The sequence below is a fragment of the Mobula hypostoma genome, chromosome 28, assembly GCF_963921235.1.
Source record: "Mobula hypostoma chromosome 28, sMobHyp1.1, whole genome shotgun sequence".
Taxonomy (NCBI): Eukaryota; Metazoa; Chordata; class Chondrichthyes; order Myliobatiformes; family Myliobatidae; genus Mobula; species Mobula hypostoma.
This window is the reverse complement of record NC_086124.1, coordinates 18,845,834-18,865,174: the sequence shown is the minus strand read 5'-3', so window position 1 is coordinate 18,865,174 and position 19,341 is coordinate 18,845,834. Positions and strand designations below refer to the sequence as shown.

The window sequence follows — 19,341 nt, the reverse complement described above, 5'->3', positions numbered from 1 at the left end:
TTCAGAACACTGAATCACAGTGGATTTAATTTGGCGCTTTTTTTTTTAAAAAACACCGATCAACAGGCTGGCTCTATTATAGGAGTCAAACTGGACACACTGGAGGCTGTGGGAGAACAATGGACCCTACGCAAAATCTTAGGAATGTTTCTCACCCTCTGCACCTTGTTTCTCACCTTGTCTGAAGACAGGAGCACTTTTAGTATTGAACTAAGACAACTGCGCTGCTCCAAAGAGCGCTATACGAGGTCATTCTTACCCTTGGCCTTTAGGCTCTTCAATGAGTCAAGCTATAGCTGGGGAAGTGATAACTCTCTCCTGTTAGACTGTTTGAGGGAACTTATTTTTTATTCTTTCTTACTTCTCTTCTAATGTTTGTATATCTCTGCAGTTGTAATGCTACTGTGACACTGTAATTTCCTTGGGGGATCAATAAAGTATCTATCTATCATTTTCTCTTGGATTTACTGAGTGTGCCCACAAGAAAATAGGTCTCAGGGTTGTATATGGTGACATATACTGCATGCACATTGATAACAAATTTACTTTGAGCTTTGTTCCTGTGATGACATTACAAATCAAGATTTTCATTGCAACCATGTAGACATGTACTTGAGCATATGACAAAACTCCACTTGTCATTACATTTCTACTCTGGGGAAAAGACTGACTCACCACAATATCAGGCTTCTCGTGATTTCATTTCTCTGGTCACCCCTAAGATACTCTAGAGCAGGGGTGGTCAACCTTTTACATTCCATGTGTCAATTTTTTCACTCACGAGTTCAGATGTGCCATACAACTCTTGTACCCCCATTCAATTCTTGGAAAAATATGTTAATATAGAACTCGTGCGTGAAAAAAAATCGCATCTGAACTCGTGCGTGAAAAAATTGACGCATGGAATGTTAAAGGTTGGCCACCCCTGCTCTAGAGAAAACAATCCCAGTCTATCCCCCTCATCAGATCTCATACATTTCATTCAGGCAACATCTGGGAAATCACTTCAGCATCTTCTCCGAAGCCTCCACATCCTCCCTCCAGTGCAATGGCCAGAACTGCAGATGATATTCTGAAGTTTCATATGCTGATGAAGAGGTTCATTAGGAGTTTGAGGACATTTGGTATGCCACCAAAGACAGTTGCAAATTTCTATTGATGTATCGTGGAGAGCATTCTAAATGGTTACATCCATCTGGTACGGAAGGGCCACTGCACAGGATTGGAAAAAGCTGCAGAAAGTTGCAAACTCATCCAGCTCCATTACAGGCACTAACCTCCCCAGCATCGAGGACATCTTCAAAAAGTGATAGCTCAAAAAGGCAGCATCTGTCATTAAGGGCCCCCATCACCCAGGGCATGTCCTCTTCTCATTGCTAATACTGGAAGGAGGTATAGGAGCCTGAAGACACACAAAGTTTTAGACACAGTTCCTTTCCCTCCACTATCAGATTTCTGAATGGACAATAAACCCATGTACACTACCTCACCATTTGTTTTTTTAATGCTTTGTTTTTGCAGTATTTAATTATAGCCCCTCAGCTATGTGGAGTACTTCGCCATGTATTCAACCTGAGCCTGAGGCTCCGGAGGGTTCCTGTACCGTGGAAGACGTCCTGCCTTGTCCCTGTGCCGAAGACGCCGCGCCCCAGCGGCCTCAATGACTACAGACCGATGGCATTGACCTCCCACATCATGAAGACCCTGGAGAGACTTGTTCTGGAGCTGCTCTGGCCTATGATCAGACCACACTTAGATCCCCTCCAGTTTGCCTACCAGCCCCGACTAGGAGTTGAGGATGCCATCATCTACCTGCTGAACCATGTCTACGCCCACCTGGACAAGCCAGCGAGTACTGTGAGGGTCATGTTTTTTGACTTCTCCAGTGCGTTCAACACCATCTGCCCTGCTCTGCTGGGGGAGAAGCTGACAGCAATGCAGGTGGATGCTTCCCTGGTGTCATGGATTCTTGATTACCTGACTGGCAGACCACAGTACGTGTGCTTGCAACAGTGTGTGTCCAACAGAGTGATCAGCAGCACTGGGGCTCCACAGGGGACTATCTTGTCTCCCTTTCTCTTCACCATTTACTCCTCAGACTTCAACTACTGCACAGAGTCTTGTCATCTTCAGAAGTTTTCGGATGACTCTGCCATAGTTGGATGTATCAGCAAGGAAGATGAGGCTGAGTACAGGGCTACGGTAGGAAACTTTGTCACATGGTGTGAGCAGAATTATCTGCAGCTTAATGGGAAAAAGACTAAGGAGCTGGTGGTAGACCTGAGGAGGGCTAAGGCACCGGTGACCCCTGTTTCCATGCAGGGGGTCAGTGTGGACATGGTGGAGGATTACAAATACCTGGGGATACGAATTGACAATAAACTGGACTGGTCAAAGAACACTGAGGCTGTCTACAAGAAGGGTCAGAGTCGTCTCTATTTCCTGAGGAGACTGAGGTTCTTTAACATCTGCCAGACGATGCTGAGGATGTTCTACGAGTCTGTGGTGGCCAGTGCTATCATGCTTGCTGTTGTGTGCTGGGGCAGCAGGCTGAGGGTAGCAGACACCAACAGAATCAACAAGCTCATTCGTAAGGCCAGTGATGTTGTGGGGTTGGAACTGGACTCTCTTATGGTGGTGTCTGCAAAGAGGATGCTGTCTAAGTTGCCTGCCATCTTGGTCAATGTCTCCCATCCACTACATAATGTACTGGGTGGGCACAGGAGTACATTCAGCCAGAGACTCATTCCACCGAGATGCAACACAGAGCGTCATAGGAAGTCATTCCTGCCTGTGGCCATCAAACTTTACAACTCCTCCCTTGGAGGGTCAGACATCCTGCGCCAATAGGCTGGTCCTGGACTTATTTCATAATTTACATATTACTTTTTTTATTTAACTATTTATGGTTCTATTACTATTTATTATTTATGGAGCAACTGTAACGAAAACCAATTTCCCCCAGGATTAATAAAGTATGACTGTCACATACAAACGTACATATACATCAGAATCAGGTTTAATATCACATGCTAATGCCATGAAATATGTTGATTTTATAGCAGTACAATGCAATAAATAATAGGAAAAACTGAATTACACAGATAAATTGTGTAGTGCAAAAATTGAAATAAAAATATTATGAGGTAGTACACATATATGCATACATATATACACACACATAATAAGTGTATATATAGATATATATTATTGCGATTTATAGCTTAAATTATGTATTGCAAAGCGCTGCTGCTGCAAAGCAACATATTTTACAGCAAACAAGAACATCACACAAGATCACAAGACAAAGGAGCAGAAGTAGGCCATTCGGCCCATCGAGTCTGCTCTGCAGCTCCCCCCATGAGTTAAACTATTCACCCATCTAGTTCCAATTTCCGGCTTTTTCCCCATGTCCCTTGATACCCTGACTAATTAGATACCTGTCAATCTCCTCCTTAAACACCCTCAATGATCGGGCCTCCACAGCCATATGTGGCAACGAATTCCACAAATCCACGACCCTCTGGCTAAAAAAATTTCTCCTCATCTCTGTTTTAACTGGGTACCCTCTAATTTTAAGACTATGGCCTCTTGTCCTGGACTCACCCACCAAGGGAAACAACCTTTCCACATCTACTCTGTCCAACCCTTTCAACATTCAAAACGTTTCTATGAGATCGCCTCTCATTCTTCCATACTCTAATGAATACAATCCAAGAACCGACAGACGCTCCTGATATGATAGACCCTGCATTCCAGGAATCATCCTCGTAAATCTTCTCTGAACTCTCTCCAACATCAGTATATCCTTTCTAAGATAGGGGGCCCAAAACTGCACACAGTATTCCAAATGAGGTCTCACTAATGCCCCATAGAGCCTCATCAACACCTCCTTACTCTTATACACTATTCCTCTTGAAACGAATGCCAACATAGCATTCGCTTTCGTTACCGCCAATCCAACTTGGTGGTTAACCTTCAGGGTATCCTGCATGAGGACCCCCAAGTCCCTTTGCACTTCCGATTTTTGAATTTTCTCCCTATCTAAATAATAATCTGCCCGATTATTTCTTCTTCCAAAATGTACAACTGTACATTTGTCAAACATCTGCAGATGCTGGAAATCCAAAGCAACACATAGGAACTCAGCAGGTTAGGCAGCATCTATGGAAAAGCGTAAACAGTAGACATTTCAGGCAATATCCTTCTTCAGGACTGAGGGGGAAGTGGAGGAGGGGGGAAGAATGCCCGAATTAAAAAGTGGGGGGTGAGGGGAAAGAGGCTGGCTGAAAGGTGATAGGTGAAGCCAGGTGGGTGGGAAAGGTGAAAGGCTGGAGAAGAAAATAATCTGATTGAGGAGGGTGGACAATGGGAGAAAGGGAAGGAGGGGGGACCCAGCGGGAAGTAATAAACAGGTGAGAAGTAAATGTGCGGCGAATAAAGGAAGGGGGAGAGAAATTTTGTTCACCAGAAGGAGAAATCGATATTCATACCATCAGGTTGTGTGATACTCAGATGGAATATAGGGTGCAGTTCCTCCATCGAAGATGACTTCATCTGGCACAAGAGGAGACCATGGATCGACACGTCGGAATGGGAACAGAAATTAAAATGTTTAGCTACTGGGAAGTCCTGCTTGAGGTAGATGGTGTGGCGGTGCTGGATGTAGCTGTCCCCCAACGGACACAATACAAGATCCCAGCAGATTCGTAGCTGAAATGTTGACTCTCCTCGAGGGACTGATTGAGGCCCTGAATGGAGGTGAGGGAGGTGGTATATGGGCAGGCGTAGCACTTAGGCAGCTTGCAAGGATAAGTGCGTGGAGTGAGATTAATGGAGAGGAACAAATGGACAAGGGATTCACAGAAGGCGCAATCCTTACAGGGGGGAAGGGAGGTAAAGACATGTTTAGTGGTAGAGTCCCTTTGGAGATGGCAGTAGTTGCAGAGGATAATGTTTTGGATATGGAGACACACACAAAATGTTGGATGGTTTCGGCCCAAAAGGTCGACTGTACTTTTTCCCCCCAATAGATGCTCCCTGGCCTGGTGAGCTCCTCCTGAATTTTGTGTCTGTTGCTCAGATTTCTAGCATCTGCAGATTTTCCCTGTTTGTGCATATGGGGGCAGATGGAGTGATAGGCAAGGACAAGAGGAACTCTATTACTATTACAACAGCCAGAAGATACTGCGAATGTAGATGTACGGGAAATGGAGGAGATGCGGATGAGGGCAGCATCAATAGAAGAGGGAGGGAAACGCCATGCTTTTAAGAAGGAGAACATTTCCGATGTCCTGGATTGGAAAGCCGCATCGTGAGAACAGATGAGGTGAAGGCAAAGAAACTGAGAAAAGGTTTTACAGGATACAGGGTGGGAAGAGGTATAGTTCAGACAAATACTGGATTCAGTAGGTTTATAAAAGATGTCAGTTGACGGTTCGTACGCAGAGATGGTGAGAGAGAGATCAAGAAAAGGTAGGAAAGTGTCAGAGATGGCCCAAAAGAATTTAAGGGCAGGGTGGAAGTTAGAGGCAAAATTGATGAGTGCATGGGTGCATGAGAAGCAGTGCAAATGCAGTCGTCAGAGTAGTGGAGAAAGAGTTGGTGAGTACAATGGGGAAAGCTTCGAACACAGACCGTTCTACATAGCTGATGAAGAGACAGGCATAGCTTGGGCCCATGCAAGTACCCATGGCTACCCCTCGGGTTTGGAGAAAGTAGGAGCCGAAGGAAAATTGTTCAGGATGAGGCCCTGATCTACCAGATGGGGGACGGTAGGGTTGGGGTATTGGTTGGTATGTTATGACATACACCAGTGATATAAACCTGATTCTGATTCTGACAAGGTTTCTTCACGAGGCCTGGCCTGCAAATGCTTCATTCTGCTCATATATCTCGTGGTCTTGTGCTGAGTATTTCCAGCATTTCCATTTTTTTTTCTCTTCAGTTTTTATTGTTTCAGGGGAGTTGTGTAAGAAGGGTTTAATGATCGCATTGAAATAGGAACAGTCTTTCTCCGACATCAGAGCACACTGCAGAGGACTGAGTGAGATTCATGCAGTCGAGGAGGAGCAGGCTGTCTGCCTGTCTGCCTAGGAACCATATCTGATGCGGACTTTGGTGACCATGGTTTTCCATATAGATCTATCCTTTGTTTTTTGGATGACTTCCATTTCCTTGATGTGTAGCCACCTGGCTATGCTTTTTATGTACATAAGCCGAGGTCTTCCTCCAAGTTCCCCTCAATCTTTCCAGAGAGTATGTGTTTTTCTAGTTCATCTTTCCGCATGATGTGTCCTAGGAATCTGAGTTGTCTTTCTCTTATTGTTGGTATGAGTGATCGAACTGCTTGGGCTCTTCTGATAACTTCTTCATTTGATGTGTGTGTGGTCCATGATATTTTTAACATTCTCCTGTGGAACCATAATTCAGCTGCTTCTAGTCTCTTTCCCATTGCTGGGGAAATGGTCCAGCATTCACTTCCATAAGTCAGGATAGAATAAACGTAGCACTGCAAATGTAGGAGGCTGTAGGACTATTCAATTATAGGAGCAGAATTAGGCTATTTTGCCTGTTGGGTCTGCCCCACAATGTAATCATGGCCGATTTTATTTCCCTCAAACCCTTTCTCCCGCTTTTCCCTCTCACCCCCAGCTGAAGGAATTCTTCTATTCTCAGTTCTAGTCACACCCAACTTCAGTGGAAAAAGCCTCTCATTTTATTTTAATCAAATCTCCCCTCATTCTCCTGCGCTCCAGGGAATGGAGTTCTAACCGATACAACCTTTCCCTGTCACTCAGGCCCTCAAGTTACAGCAACAGCCTTATAAATTTTCTCTGGAATCCTTTAATCCTATTGATATATTTCCTGTCGGCAGGTGACCAGAAATGCACATAATATTCCAGATTTGGCCTCATCAATATCTTGTACATCTTCAACATAACATCCCAACTCCAGTACTCATTATTCTGATTTATGAAAGCCAATGTGCCAAAAGCTCTCTTTATGTCACGCAGGTGAGAAACTGCTAGAAAGTTCAGCAGTCTAATGAACAAGGAGGCAACTAAAAGAGAGAGAGAGTATGGCATGAGCTGAGAGGCGAGCTGGGAAGTCACCATGGTAACAGCTCAGAGTGCTTGAGCTAACAGACACCGGAATTTTGGATGGATTATAAAAAATTGATCCTTTGGTCTGATAACGGCAGAGGAGACACGACACGAGAGAACTGCGGAAGCTACCCGAGAAACCACTGGTGGAGTTTAAGACCACCACGAGGGTGGAGGCGACGGACTGCTTAATTTTGACCTGTGATTACTAGTGCGGGTAAGAGCTTGCCTGTGGGGGTCTGCTGGTGGTGAACCCATGCCGTGGGTTAGTAGACCGTTCCCTTGGAGGGGCTCTGTCCACCTGTGTCTGTGTGGGGGTCACACGAAGTGACTCTGAAGACTTCGCAAGCAAGAGCAACTAAAGCTGCCAACTTCAACATCAACTCAATTAACTCTCTCTCTCCATCAATTCAACTCGACGCAACACAAAGTGAACTGAACTGCATAAACTTACCTGACACCGTAAGACTGATATCTATCTCCTGGACTATTATTTTTGTATCCACACACACATTTACGGATATATATAAAATAGTTTACAACCTGTATTGTATTATTTGGTTTAATGATATTAATTCATAGTAGTAAAAAATATAGTCTTAATTTATGGTAAACCAGACTCCATTTCTGCTGGTCCTTTTCAACCCGTCACAGGGTTCGTGACATTTACAACCCAATACCACTTTCATGGAGTTACGATCTGTTTTCCCAGATCCCTCTGTTCTACTACACTCCTCAGTGCCCTACTGTTCACTGTGCCGTGCAAGTCCTACTCCCTAGTTTGACCTCCCAAAGTGCAACACATTACAATCGTCTGAATTAAATTCAATCTGCAATTTTTCCACATGGTATAGATGGTGCTGTAAGTCACAGGCCTCCAATCATAGGGGCAACCATCTACTATCACTCTTTTACTTCTCTCGCTAAGCCAATTTTCAATTCAGCTTACTACCTCATCCTGAATGCCAAGCGATTCAGCCTTGTGGGACCTGTCAAAGATTCTGCTAAGTCCATATAGATAATGTTCACTGTCTTTCCTTCATCAACTTTCAAATACTTACTTGTCCCTTGGATTACCGTCCCATAATTTACCCACTATTCACAGTCCTAAATTTCCCAGCTTATTTCTAAAGCCTTTCTTGAACAACAGAACAACATTAGCTATCCTTCAGCACCTCAGCTGTGGCTTGCTGGGGGCCATTTCTGTCACAAGATCTGAAGTGGCATCATGTCAGGTCCTGGGGGCTTATTCACCCTAATTTGCCTCCAGCAAGCAAGCACCTCCTCTTCTATAATCTGGATACTGTTATGCCTTAGTTCTATTGACTCTGTGTCCATCTACCAAGAAATTACAGATGCAGGAACTCCTTTCAGCTCCCGGCACAGATGAACACACTGACACTCAAGTGAGTCAATTTTGTTCCTTGCCATCCTTTTGCTCTTAATGTATCTGTAGAAGCCCTTGTGATTCTCTTCACCTTGTCTGGTAGAGCAACCTCATGCCTTCTTTTAGCCACCCTGACTTTCCTCTGAAGTGTTCTCTTGCATTTCTAATACTTCTCAAGTGCTTCACTTGTACTTTGCTGCCTATACTTGGTATGTACCTCCTTCTTCTTAACCAATGCCTCAATATCCACTGAAAACCAAGGATCCTCAACCTGTTACTCTCTAAGTTTCACTTTTGAAGGCCGCTCACTTACGAAGCTCACCTTTTCCAGAAAACCTGTCCTAAAGTACACTTGCCAGATCCTTCTTAATGCCATCAAAACTGGCCTTTCTCCAATTTAGAATCTCAACCCTAGGTCTAGACCTAATCTTCCCCACAGCTCAGTTGAAACTAATGGAGTAATGGTCACTACAATCAAAAGTGTTTCTGTGCACACACTTCTGTCACCTACCTAGCTGGGGCCTCTAATGATTATGGAAACTTTTCTGAACATATTTGACAAACTCTATCCAATCTTGTTTTTTCACTGTCTAGGAAATGTTAATACATCTATCACAAAATCACCTATCACAAACTCACTTTTCTTGCTATCTCCAAATCTGCTCCTCTAAATCCCATTGACAATTGGATGGTCTATAACATAATCCCATTTATGTAGTTATTCCCTTCTTATTCCTCACTTCCACCCATATAGCCTGAGTACATGAGTCCTCCAGTCTGAGCATTATCACAACATTTTCCCTAATGAGCAATGACATCCTTCCCCCTTTAATATCTCTCCCTTTATCATGTCTAAATAATGGAACCCCAGAACATTGAGCTGGTAGTCCAGCCCCTCCTGCAACCAAATCTCACTAACGGTTGCAGTGTCATAGTTCCCATGCTCATTCACCTTACCTACAAAACTCCTTGCAGTGAAATAGATACAACTCAGAAAAGTAGTCTCACCATGCTCAACTTTCAGTTAAGAATTTAGGATTAACATCTACTTTCCCCGACAACCGTTCCACTAACTGTCCTGGCACTATGCGTCCCAACCCCCTGCAAAATAGATAGGTGACAGAGTTTTTTTCAGGTTTCTAATGCATTTAAGGTGAGAGGGAAAAGTTCAAAGAAGATGAGGGAGCAACTTGTTGTTTTTACAGAGAGCAGTAGGTGCCTGGAATGCATGGTGGTAGATGAGATACAACAGAGTCATTTAAAAGGCAGATGAATGTGCAGGGAATGGAGGGATATGGACATTGTGTAGGCAGAAGGGATTAGTTTAGTTGAACTTTTAATTACCAGTTGAATTGGTTTAGAATGACTTCATATTCCCAAGCTGTACTATTATAAGTTCTTGTAGTCAATACCCTGGCTAATAAAGGAAAGTATCCCTGCTGTAACACACACAAAATGCTGGGACCAGATCTCAGCAGATCTGTGGAAATGAATAAATAGCTGATGTTTTGGGCTGAGACCCTTCTTCAGGACTGGAAAGAAAGGGGGAAAGATGCCAGAGTGAAAAGGAGGGGAGAGGGAAGGAGGATAGCTAGAAGGTGATAAGTGAAATTTGGTGGGTAGGCAAGGTAAAGGGCTGGAGAGGACAAAATCTGCTTGGAGAAGAGAGTAGACCATAAAAGAAAGGAAAGGAGGAGGGGCATCGGGTGGGGAATGAAAGGCAAGTGAGAAAAGATAAGAGGACAGTCTGGGGGAATAGAAGGAGGGAACTGAGGGGAAAATGTAATTATTAATTTATTGAGATACAGCACGGAATAGGCCCTTCAAGCTGTGCTGTCCAGCAATGCCCCAATTTAATCCAAGCCTAAATACGGGACAATATACCGTGCCCAAATAACCTACCAACTGGTACATCTTTTGACAGTGAGAGGAAACTGGAGTGCCTGGAGGAAACCTATGCATAGGGAGAAGATACAAACTCCTTACTGGGAGCAGCAGGAATTGAATACATGTTGCAGGTATTGTAAAGCATTGTGCTAACCACCACACTACTGCAAGCCGTTCGGTAGGAGAAATCAAAAAGAGATTTTTTGTTTAAACTGGAAGGAGAAATCAATATTCATGCCATCAGGTTTGAGGCTACCCCAACGGAATATAAGGTGTTGCTCCTCCACCCTGAGGGCGGCTTCAACGTAGCACAAGAGGACACGGACCAACATGTCAGAATGGGAATGGGAGTTAGAATTAAAATGTTTGGCCACCAGGAAGTTCTGCTTTTGGCAGATAGTGCTCAATGAAGCGGTCCCCCAATTTATGACAGGTCTCACCAATGTAGTGGAGGCTGCATCGGGAGTACCAGGCGCAATAGAAGACAGCAGCAACACTTCACCTGGAAGGTCTGTTTGGGGCCCTGAATGGAGGTGAGGGGGCACGTGAATCAGGAGGTGTAGCACTTTGGTCGCTTTCAGGGATGTGCTGGGAAGAAGACGAGTTGGGAGGGATGAATGGACAAGGGAATCACAGAGAGCACAATCCCTGCAGAAAGCTGGGGGGGGGGCGCGGGGGGAGAGGGGAAGGTAAAGATATATTTGGTGGTAGGTCTGTTTGCAGATGATACCAAGATTGGTGGAGGGGTAGTAGTGTTGCATGTTGGAAAACGTATGGTCATGCACATTGGTAGTAGAAGTAAATGGGCGGACTATTTTCTAAATGGGGAGAAAATCCAAAAATCTGAGATGCAAAGGGACTTGGGAGTCTTTGTGCAGAACACCCCGAAGGTTAACTTGCAGGTTGAGTTGGTGGTGAGGAATGCAAATGTAATGTTAGCATTTATTTCAAGAGGTCTAGAACATAAGAGTGGGGATGTGATGCTGAGGTTTCATAAGGCGCTGGTGAAGCCTCACCTTGAGTATCGTGTAGTTTTGGGCTCTTCATCTTAGAAGAGATGTGCTGGCATTGATGATTCCAGGAATGAAAGGGTTATCACACGAGGAACGTTTGATGGCTCTGGGTCTGTCCTTGCTGGAATTCAGAAGGATGGTGTTCTCAATGAAACCTTTCGAAAGTTAGAAGGCCTAAACAGAGTAGATGTGGAAAAGATGTTAGAGAGTCTAGGACAAAAGGGCACAGCCTCAGGATACAGGGGTGTCCATTCAAAACAGAGATGCAGAGAAATTTCTTTAGCCAGAGGGTGGTGAAATTGTGGAATTTGTTGCCATGTACAGTTGTGGAGGCCAGGCCGTTGGGTGTATTTAAGGCATAAATTGATAAATTCTTGACTGGACATTGTATCAAAGGTTACGGGGAGAAGGCCTGGAAATGGGTGTGAGGAGGAGGAAAGAAAAGGATCAGCCATGATTGAATGGCGGAGCAGACTCGATGGGCCAAATGGCCTAATTCTGCTCCTATGCCTTATGGTCTTATGTTTGGCGATGGCGGAGAATGTGTTGGGTGCTGAGGCTCATGGGGGTGACAGGCGAGGACAAAAGGGCTCATCACTGCTAAAGCAGCAGGAAGATGGGGTAAGCATGGATATTTGGGAAATGGAGGAGATACCAACGTTAACAAAATACTGGAGGAACTCAACGGGCCGGGCAGCATCTATGGAAATGAATAAACAGCGCTTTCAAGTCTTACACGATGGAAATAGGCTCTTCAGCTCAACTGGTGGTCCATGCTGAGCAAGATTCTGATCTAAGTTAGTCCCATCTGCTTGTTTGTTCCATATCTCTCAGTCCAATGCACCTGCCTTACCCACACCCTCTGGCAGCAATGAATGCTCACTACCTGCTTTCTCCACAACCTGGTGAGACCACACCTGGAATATTGTGTACAGTTTTGGTCTCCAAATTTGAGGAAGGACATTCTAGCTATTGAGGGAGTGCAATGTAGGTTCACGAGGTTAATTCCCGGGATGGCGGGACTGTCATATGTTGAAAGATTGGAGCAACTGGGGCTGTTTTCACTGGAATTTAGAAGGATAAGAGGGGATCTGATTGAAACATATAAGATTATTAAGGGATTGGACACGCTAGAGGCAGGAAACATGTTCCCAATGTTGGGGGAGTCCAGAACCAGAGGCCACAGTTTAAGAATAAGGGGTAGACCATTTAGAATGGAGTTGAGGAAAAACTTTTTCACACAGAGGGTTGTGGTTCTGTGGAATGTTCTGCCTCAGAAGGCAGTGGAGGCCAATTCTCTGGATTCTTTCAAAAAAGAGTTAGATAGAGCTCTTAAAGATAGCGGAGTGAAGGGATATGGGGAGAAGGCAGGAAAAGGATACTGATTGTGGATGATCAGCCATGATCACAGTGAATGGCAGTGCTGGCTCGAAGGGCTGAATGGCCTACTCCTGCATCCATTGTCTGTTGTCTATTAACCACTCCACTAGCTGTCCTGCTAATCTATTTCCCAACCTACAGCAATATAGTGGTGAATGTCCCCCGCACCCTGCTGCACACCATCACCACCCTGCGACAGTTTAGCACTGTGCCCTCACCATGAGGTGCTCCAGAACTGCGTGGTACTGCCTCACGGTAGCTGTTTCCGCCTCCTTGCACAAGGTCCTCAGTGAGGTTCTCGCCTCCTCCGAAGTGGAGCTCATTTCCTGTGGACAGGGAGGGAGAGCATTAGGTGTCTCTGTGTGTCTCCCCTCACTCCACTCCCCCAGGGTCTCTTTGTCTCCATTTCTCGGTGCTTGCCCTCTGCTTCTGCCCTCAGGCACCCAGTAAAGGATGCCCAAAGATCCCAGTCCCCCTCCACAAAACCAGGGGTAACCCCTCCCTCTCAGTACAGCATGGCACACCCAGTGTGTTTGGTGCCCAGGAACAGTGGGAGTACACTGGGTTACGCCCCTATACGGAAAGGGGACGGGGAAGAAAACCTCCCAGAGCCCTGTGGTAGTGCCTCACAGTGGTTGCTTCTGCCTCCTCACACAAGGTCATCAGTGAGGCCCTTGCCTCCTCCAAAGTGGAAGAAAGGGTTGACTGAGTTGTCCCATCACACTGGAGGAAGGGTGTGACTTTATTCCGCATTCTGTTTTTGTTTACCTTGTTCTACCTCAATGCACTGTGCAATGAACCGATGGGTTAGAACAGCACGCAAGACAAGCTTTCACTGTACATCTCTACGTGAAACAATAATAAACTAATTTCAGTTCTAATTCTGCCCCTGCCCAGACTTCATTCCTCCACTGATTTCTGTCCTTCCCACTGCCTGGATCTCCCTCCTGTGACCCATCTTCCCAACGCCGCTCCTGTCCACCCCACTTCCTCCATCAAACCACCCTCCAGGACAGCGCTCCCCACCTCTGCCAAGAGAAGGTACCTTCAGTAACAGCTGCAGTAGAACATCCTTGTCGAAGGGGATGAAGTGTTCCTCATAGTCGTCCGGCATCTGCTCCGGCTCCTCAGGATTCACTCCTTCCCCATGTGATGCAGAGTCCCCGACCCTCACTCCGTTACCACTCAGTAGGGAGTAACCAACCCTCACTCCTGCCAGCTGCGTTCCAGACTGATTGGTTCTCACTCTGTCACCCCTCGACAGAGTGTTACCAACACTCGCCGCTCTGCTCTGCGATCCGGTGTCAATGACCCTCAATCCTCTGGCTCTCAGCTGCGCCACCGTTGCCCAGGGGAGCCAAACCGGGATCCAGTGGGGCGGGAGAATGAGCGCGGTGCGGAGAGATGCCGGGAAACGGAGCATCCTGCCGGAAGGAGGAATAAATAAGTGAATGACCAACCAAGGAGGAAGGTGGACACCTACCCTACCCCTACCAGGACCCCCTTCCTCTTTTTGTACAGGGGAGTGATCCAATCTACTCGCACTGATCCTAGGCACCAAACAAGCTTCAAGTTCCTGGCTGTTGATATCTCAGAGGATCTATCCTGGGCCCAGCACGTTGATGCAATCACAGGGAAGGCACACCAACAGCTCATTACTACCTTCAGGGAGGACGTACAAGAGCATAACAATCCACACTCACAACTCAAGAAGTTTCTTCCCCTCTGTTGTCAGATTCCTGAATGGTCCATGAACACTACCTCGCTATTATTCTTTTGCAGAGTTTTTTTTTAAATGTAGCTTATAGTAATTAGTTATGCCTGCACTGGACTAATGCCAGAAAATGACAAATTCCACGATTTGCATCAGTGGCAATAACCCTGATTCTGAGTTCAGTGCAACGGGAATAGGGCTGAAGGTGGAGGCAGATATGGTAGAGGTGTTTAAGAGGCTCTTAAGCATATGACTGTGGAGGGAATGGGGTGATATGGACATTGTGCAGGTGGAAGGGATTAGTTTAAATACCAGTTCAATTAGCTCGGCACATTTCATTGGTTTTTCACTCAATCCTGGAACACCTAGACAGCAAAGATGCAAACATCCGGATGTTTTGTCTACAGCTTGGCAATAAGTACTATCATCACCTCGAAACTAACAAATAAGCTTCAAGACCTTGGCCTCAATATCTCTTTGTACAATTGGATCCTCGATTTCCTCACTTGCAGACCCCAATCAGTTCGGATTGGCAATGACATCTCCTCCACAATCTCCAAACCCCGTTCCTCTCTTCCTCCAACCCACACAGACAACAGTCCTTCAGCCCCAGGACAGGCCTCCCCAGCGGAGTCACAGAGATTTGCACGCCTGACTCCATCCAACAGGGCTTGACTTCCAGACTTCCAAGTTGACCCTTGGGCCGTGATCCTTGGCATCGATTCCAGGATACGCCAGTCATTGAACACTAGGCATTGAGCTCTGGACTTGACTGGACACTAGGCCTCAAACATCTCTACTGTAAACCCAGGGGGTCATTCAAACTCCTTCTTCCTGCCCACAAGGAACTCCAACTCCACAACCCACTGACAAGTCAGGTAAAGATAATAAAGACAAGTATCCCTTGTATGTGCTTTAGAGTCCCTGTGAATGTTCAAAGAGCAGAGGGAGATAGACCCCAACCCCTCACCATGATTCCATCCCCTTTGGAGTGACCATCCAGAAGACAAAATACAGGACTAATTAAACAGGATTAATGCCAGTGTGGAGGAACAGAATCCTCAAAGTTGTCGCGCAAGTTGATTGGGTTGTTCAGGTGTGTATTGGCCTTCATCACTTGAAGGATTGAGTTCAAGTACCATTAGGTAATGTTGCAGCTCTATACAACCCAAATGTGGAATATTTTGTGTTCAATTCTGATTGCCCTATTATAGGATGCGGAAGTTTTTAGACAGGGTGCAGATGTGACTGGATTAGAAAGAATACCTTATGAAGAAAGGTTGAGTGAGCTGGGGCATTCCTCACCCTGCCAGGGTGCTGAGAGAGGGAACATTTACAAAACTCTTACATGGATGATAGGAAGATGTTGGGCAATGGAGGAGGGAAGGTTTAGATTGATCTTAGCGTAGATTAATAGGTCAGCACAGTAGCGTAGTGGTTAGCAAAATGCTTTACTGTACCAGCGACCCGAGTGTAATTCCCACCATTGTCTATAAGAGGTTTGTACCAAATCCCCATAACCGAGTGGGTTTTCTCCATCTGCACTGGTTTCCTCCTGCAGTCTAAAGAGATGCCAAGTTGCACCGTGGTTAAACCGGGGGTTGCTGGGTGGTGCGACTTGAAGGGCCAGGAGGGTCTATTCCGCGCTGTATCTCAATAAATAAATACTGTAAACAAACAAATACCGCGGGCAAAATGCTGTGTGTTGTAATGTTTCCACGTTCTTTAGGGTTGGGAAAGATGTACCCCATGATGCATTGGCAGAGTTCACTGTTCTCTGCAGCTTCTTAGCTTCCTGTGCATTTGAATTGCAGTCCCCGACAGTCAGGAAACTTACATCTGTTAAAGTATTCAGTGACACGTCAGATTTTACATCACCAACATGTCATGAAATTTGTTGTTATGCAGCAGCAGTACAATGCAATACATAATAATAAAAACTATAAATTACACCAAGTCTACATTTTAAAAAGTTAAATACATGATGCAAAAAGAGAAACAAAAAAAGAAAAAAAGTGAGGTAGTGTTCATGGGTTCAATGTCCATTCAGAAATCTGATGGCAGGGGTAAGAACCTGTTCCTGAATTAATTGTTGAGTGTGCATCTTTAGGCTCCTGGACATCCTCCCTGATGGTAGCAATGAGAAGACGGCATGTCCTTGGTGATGGGGATTCTTAATAATGGATACCACCTTTTTAAGGCATCGCTCCTTGAAGATGCCCTAGACGCCGGGGAGGCTATTGTCCACGATGGAGCTGACAGAGCTCGCAACTTTCTGCAGCTTATTTCAATGCTGTGCTATGCCTCCCTATAACAGACAGTGATGCAGCCAGTTAGAATGCTCTCCATTGTACATTTGCAGAAATTTGCAAAAGTTTTTGGTAACATACCAAGTCTCCTCAAATTCCTGATGAAATATAACCACTTTATATATAGCCTTCTTTGTAGCTTATCGATATGCTGGGCCCAGGGTAGATCCTCAGAGGTGATAACATTCAGGAACCTCTGAAGAAAGTAAAGACACTGGCACACCTCCTTTGTGATTACATCTAAGTGCTGAGCTCATGACAGGTCATCTGATGTGTTAATGCTCAGGAGTTTAAAACTGCTGGCTCCCTCAATCACAGTTCCCCTAATGTAGATTGGCACATGTTCATCCCCTTTTCATTTCCTGAAGTCAACGGTCAGCTCTGTGGTTTTAATGAGGTTGACAGAAAGGTTTTGGTTGTAGCACCACTGAAACTACTGTCATCTGTGCCCTACGTTGGGCACTCTGACAAATGTAATGTGGAGATCATTCTGACTGGTTGCATTACTGCCTGGTATGGAGGCTCCAAAGCATTGGATCGCAAGAGGCAATTCCAAAGTTTCATACGCTGACAAAGAGGTTCATCAGGAGTTTGAGGAGAATCACTAAAGACTCTAGGGCAAATTTCTAGGGTTACCCATAGCCCTCTATTTTTCTGAGCTCCATGTACCTGTCCAGGAGTCTCTTAAAAGATCCTATCATATCTGCCTCCACCACCGTCGCCAGCAGCCCATTCCACGCACTCACTACTCTCTGCATTTTAAAAAATTACAGACTTACCCCTGATATCTCCTCTATACCTACTTCCCAGCACCTTAAAACTGTGCCCTCTCGTGCTAGCCATTTCAGCCCCGGGAAAAAGTCTCTGACTATCCACACGATCAATGTCTCTCATCATCTTATACGAAGGCAAGCAATGGGAAAGAGTTGCACCATTCTTCAAGTGGACCAATTGACAACCAGCACAGCAGAAGCGGCTTCCAACTGACAAGTAAAGTAACCCTTCGCATTAAACTACCCCATCATTTCTTTTTTCCCTATTCTATTTATTTATATTTGTAATTTACAGTAATGTTAAATTGGGAATCACAAATTTAGAGGCAGAAAAGTTGTTTCCACCAGTGGGTGAGAGTAGAACTAGGGGACATAGCCTCAAGATTTTGGGGAGTAGATTTAGAACGGAGATGAGGAGGAACTGCTTTCCCAGAGAGTGGTGAATCTGTGAAATTCTCTGCCCAATAAAGCAGTGGAAGGCTACCTCAGTAAATATATTTAAGACAAGTTTGGATAGATTTTTGCATAGTAGGGGAGTTAAGGGTTATGGGAAAAAGGCAGGTAGGTGGAGATGAATCCATGGCCAAGTCACCCATGATCTTATTGAATGGCAGAGCAGGCTCGATGGACCAGATGGCCGACTCCTGCTATTTCTTATGTTCTTCAACAGATGTACTGTAGAGTGCATTCTAACCAGCTGTATCACCGACTGGTACGGGCTAGGGGCTGTGGTGGGGTGGGAGGACACTGCACAGGATTGCAATTGACAACTTTCTGCAGTCTACGCAGTCAACTCCATCATGGGCACTCGTCTCCGTAGTATCCAGGACATCTTCAAGGAGCGATGCCTCAAAAAGGCGGCATCCATCATTAAGAACCCCCATCACCCAGGACAAGCCCTCTTCTCATTGCTACCATCAGGGTGGAGGTACAGCAACCTGAAGGCACACACTCAACTACTGAGGAACAGCTTCTTCTCCTCCTCCATCAGATTTCTGAATGGACATTGAACCCATGAACACTAACTACATTTTTGCATTACTTATTTACAGTAATTCAGGTTTTTCTCTATTATGTATTGCATTGTATTGCTTCTGCAAAGTTAACAAGTTTCACAACATATGCTATTGATATTAAACCCGATTCTGTTGTCATTTACCTTCAGTTTATTATTTATTTATTGAGATACAGAGCAGAATAGGTCTTACCAGCCCTTCGAGCTGCACTGCCCAGCAATCTCCCGATTTAACCCTGGCCTAATCTCGGAACAACTTATAATGACCAAATAAGCTACCAACCGGTATGTCTCTGGACCGTAGGAGGAAATCAGAGCACCTGGAAAAAAAAACCACGCGTTCTCAGGGATGGCGTACAGACTCCTTACAGGCAGCAATCAGTGGGAATTGAACGCAGTTCGCTGGTACTGTAAAGTGTTGTGCCAACCACTAAATTACCTGCCACCTCAATTATCTGGATTATGTACAATTTAAGGGTACATCAGTTTATGGTTTGTCATGGATTGTGCTGCTATTGTAGAAAGCTAATTTTCATGATATTTAGATCCTAATTTTTCGTTTGGAGGTATTCATGTATGGTTGAATGACAATTAAACGAACTAATGATAATAAACTCAAAGTCGCATTTGAAACTTCAATCTTGTTGCCGGCTCTTCTCCCACTACAGCTGCGCAGTGCGGACAGCGGCCGTTCACTCTGCCAATGCGGTTGCGCTGTGGCTGTAGCTGGGAAACAATACACCGGCACCTCGACAAC

The 19,341-nt window shown here is 45.2% G+C and overlaps 1 protein-coding gene across 1 annotated transcript in view; it reads right to left on the bottom strand.

The window, feature by feature from the left end:
• Window positions 1–16,059, bottom strand: part of LOC134338691 (transmembrane protein 143-like) — a 66,302-nt gene extending 50,243 nt beyond the window's left edge. Inside the window, exons 1-3 of the mRNA XM_063034732.1 lie at window positions 15,972–16,059; window positions 13,819–14,197; window positions 12,992–13,099 (exon numbers count right to left, since the gene is read on the bottom strand). Coding sequence (XP_062890802.1) covers window positions 12,992–13,099; window positions 13,819–14,196 — 486 coding nt within the window. The 5' untranslated portion in view covers window position 14,197; window positions 15,972–16,059. The remainder of the gene's footprint in view (window positions 1–12,991; window positions 13,100–13,818; window positions 14,198–15,971) is intronic.
• Between the last annotated feature and the right edge of the window lie 3,282 nt (window positions 16,060–19,341).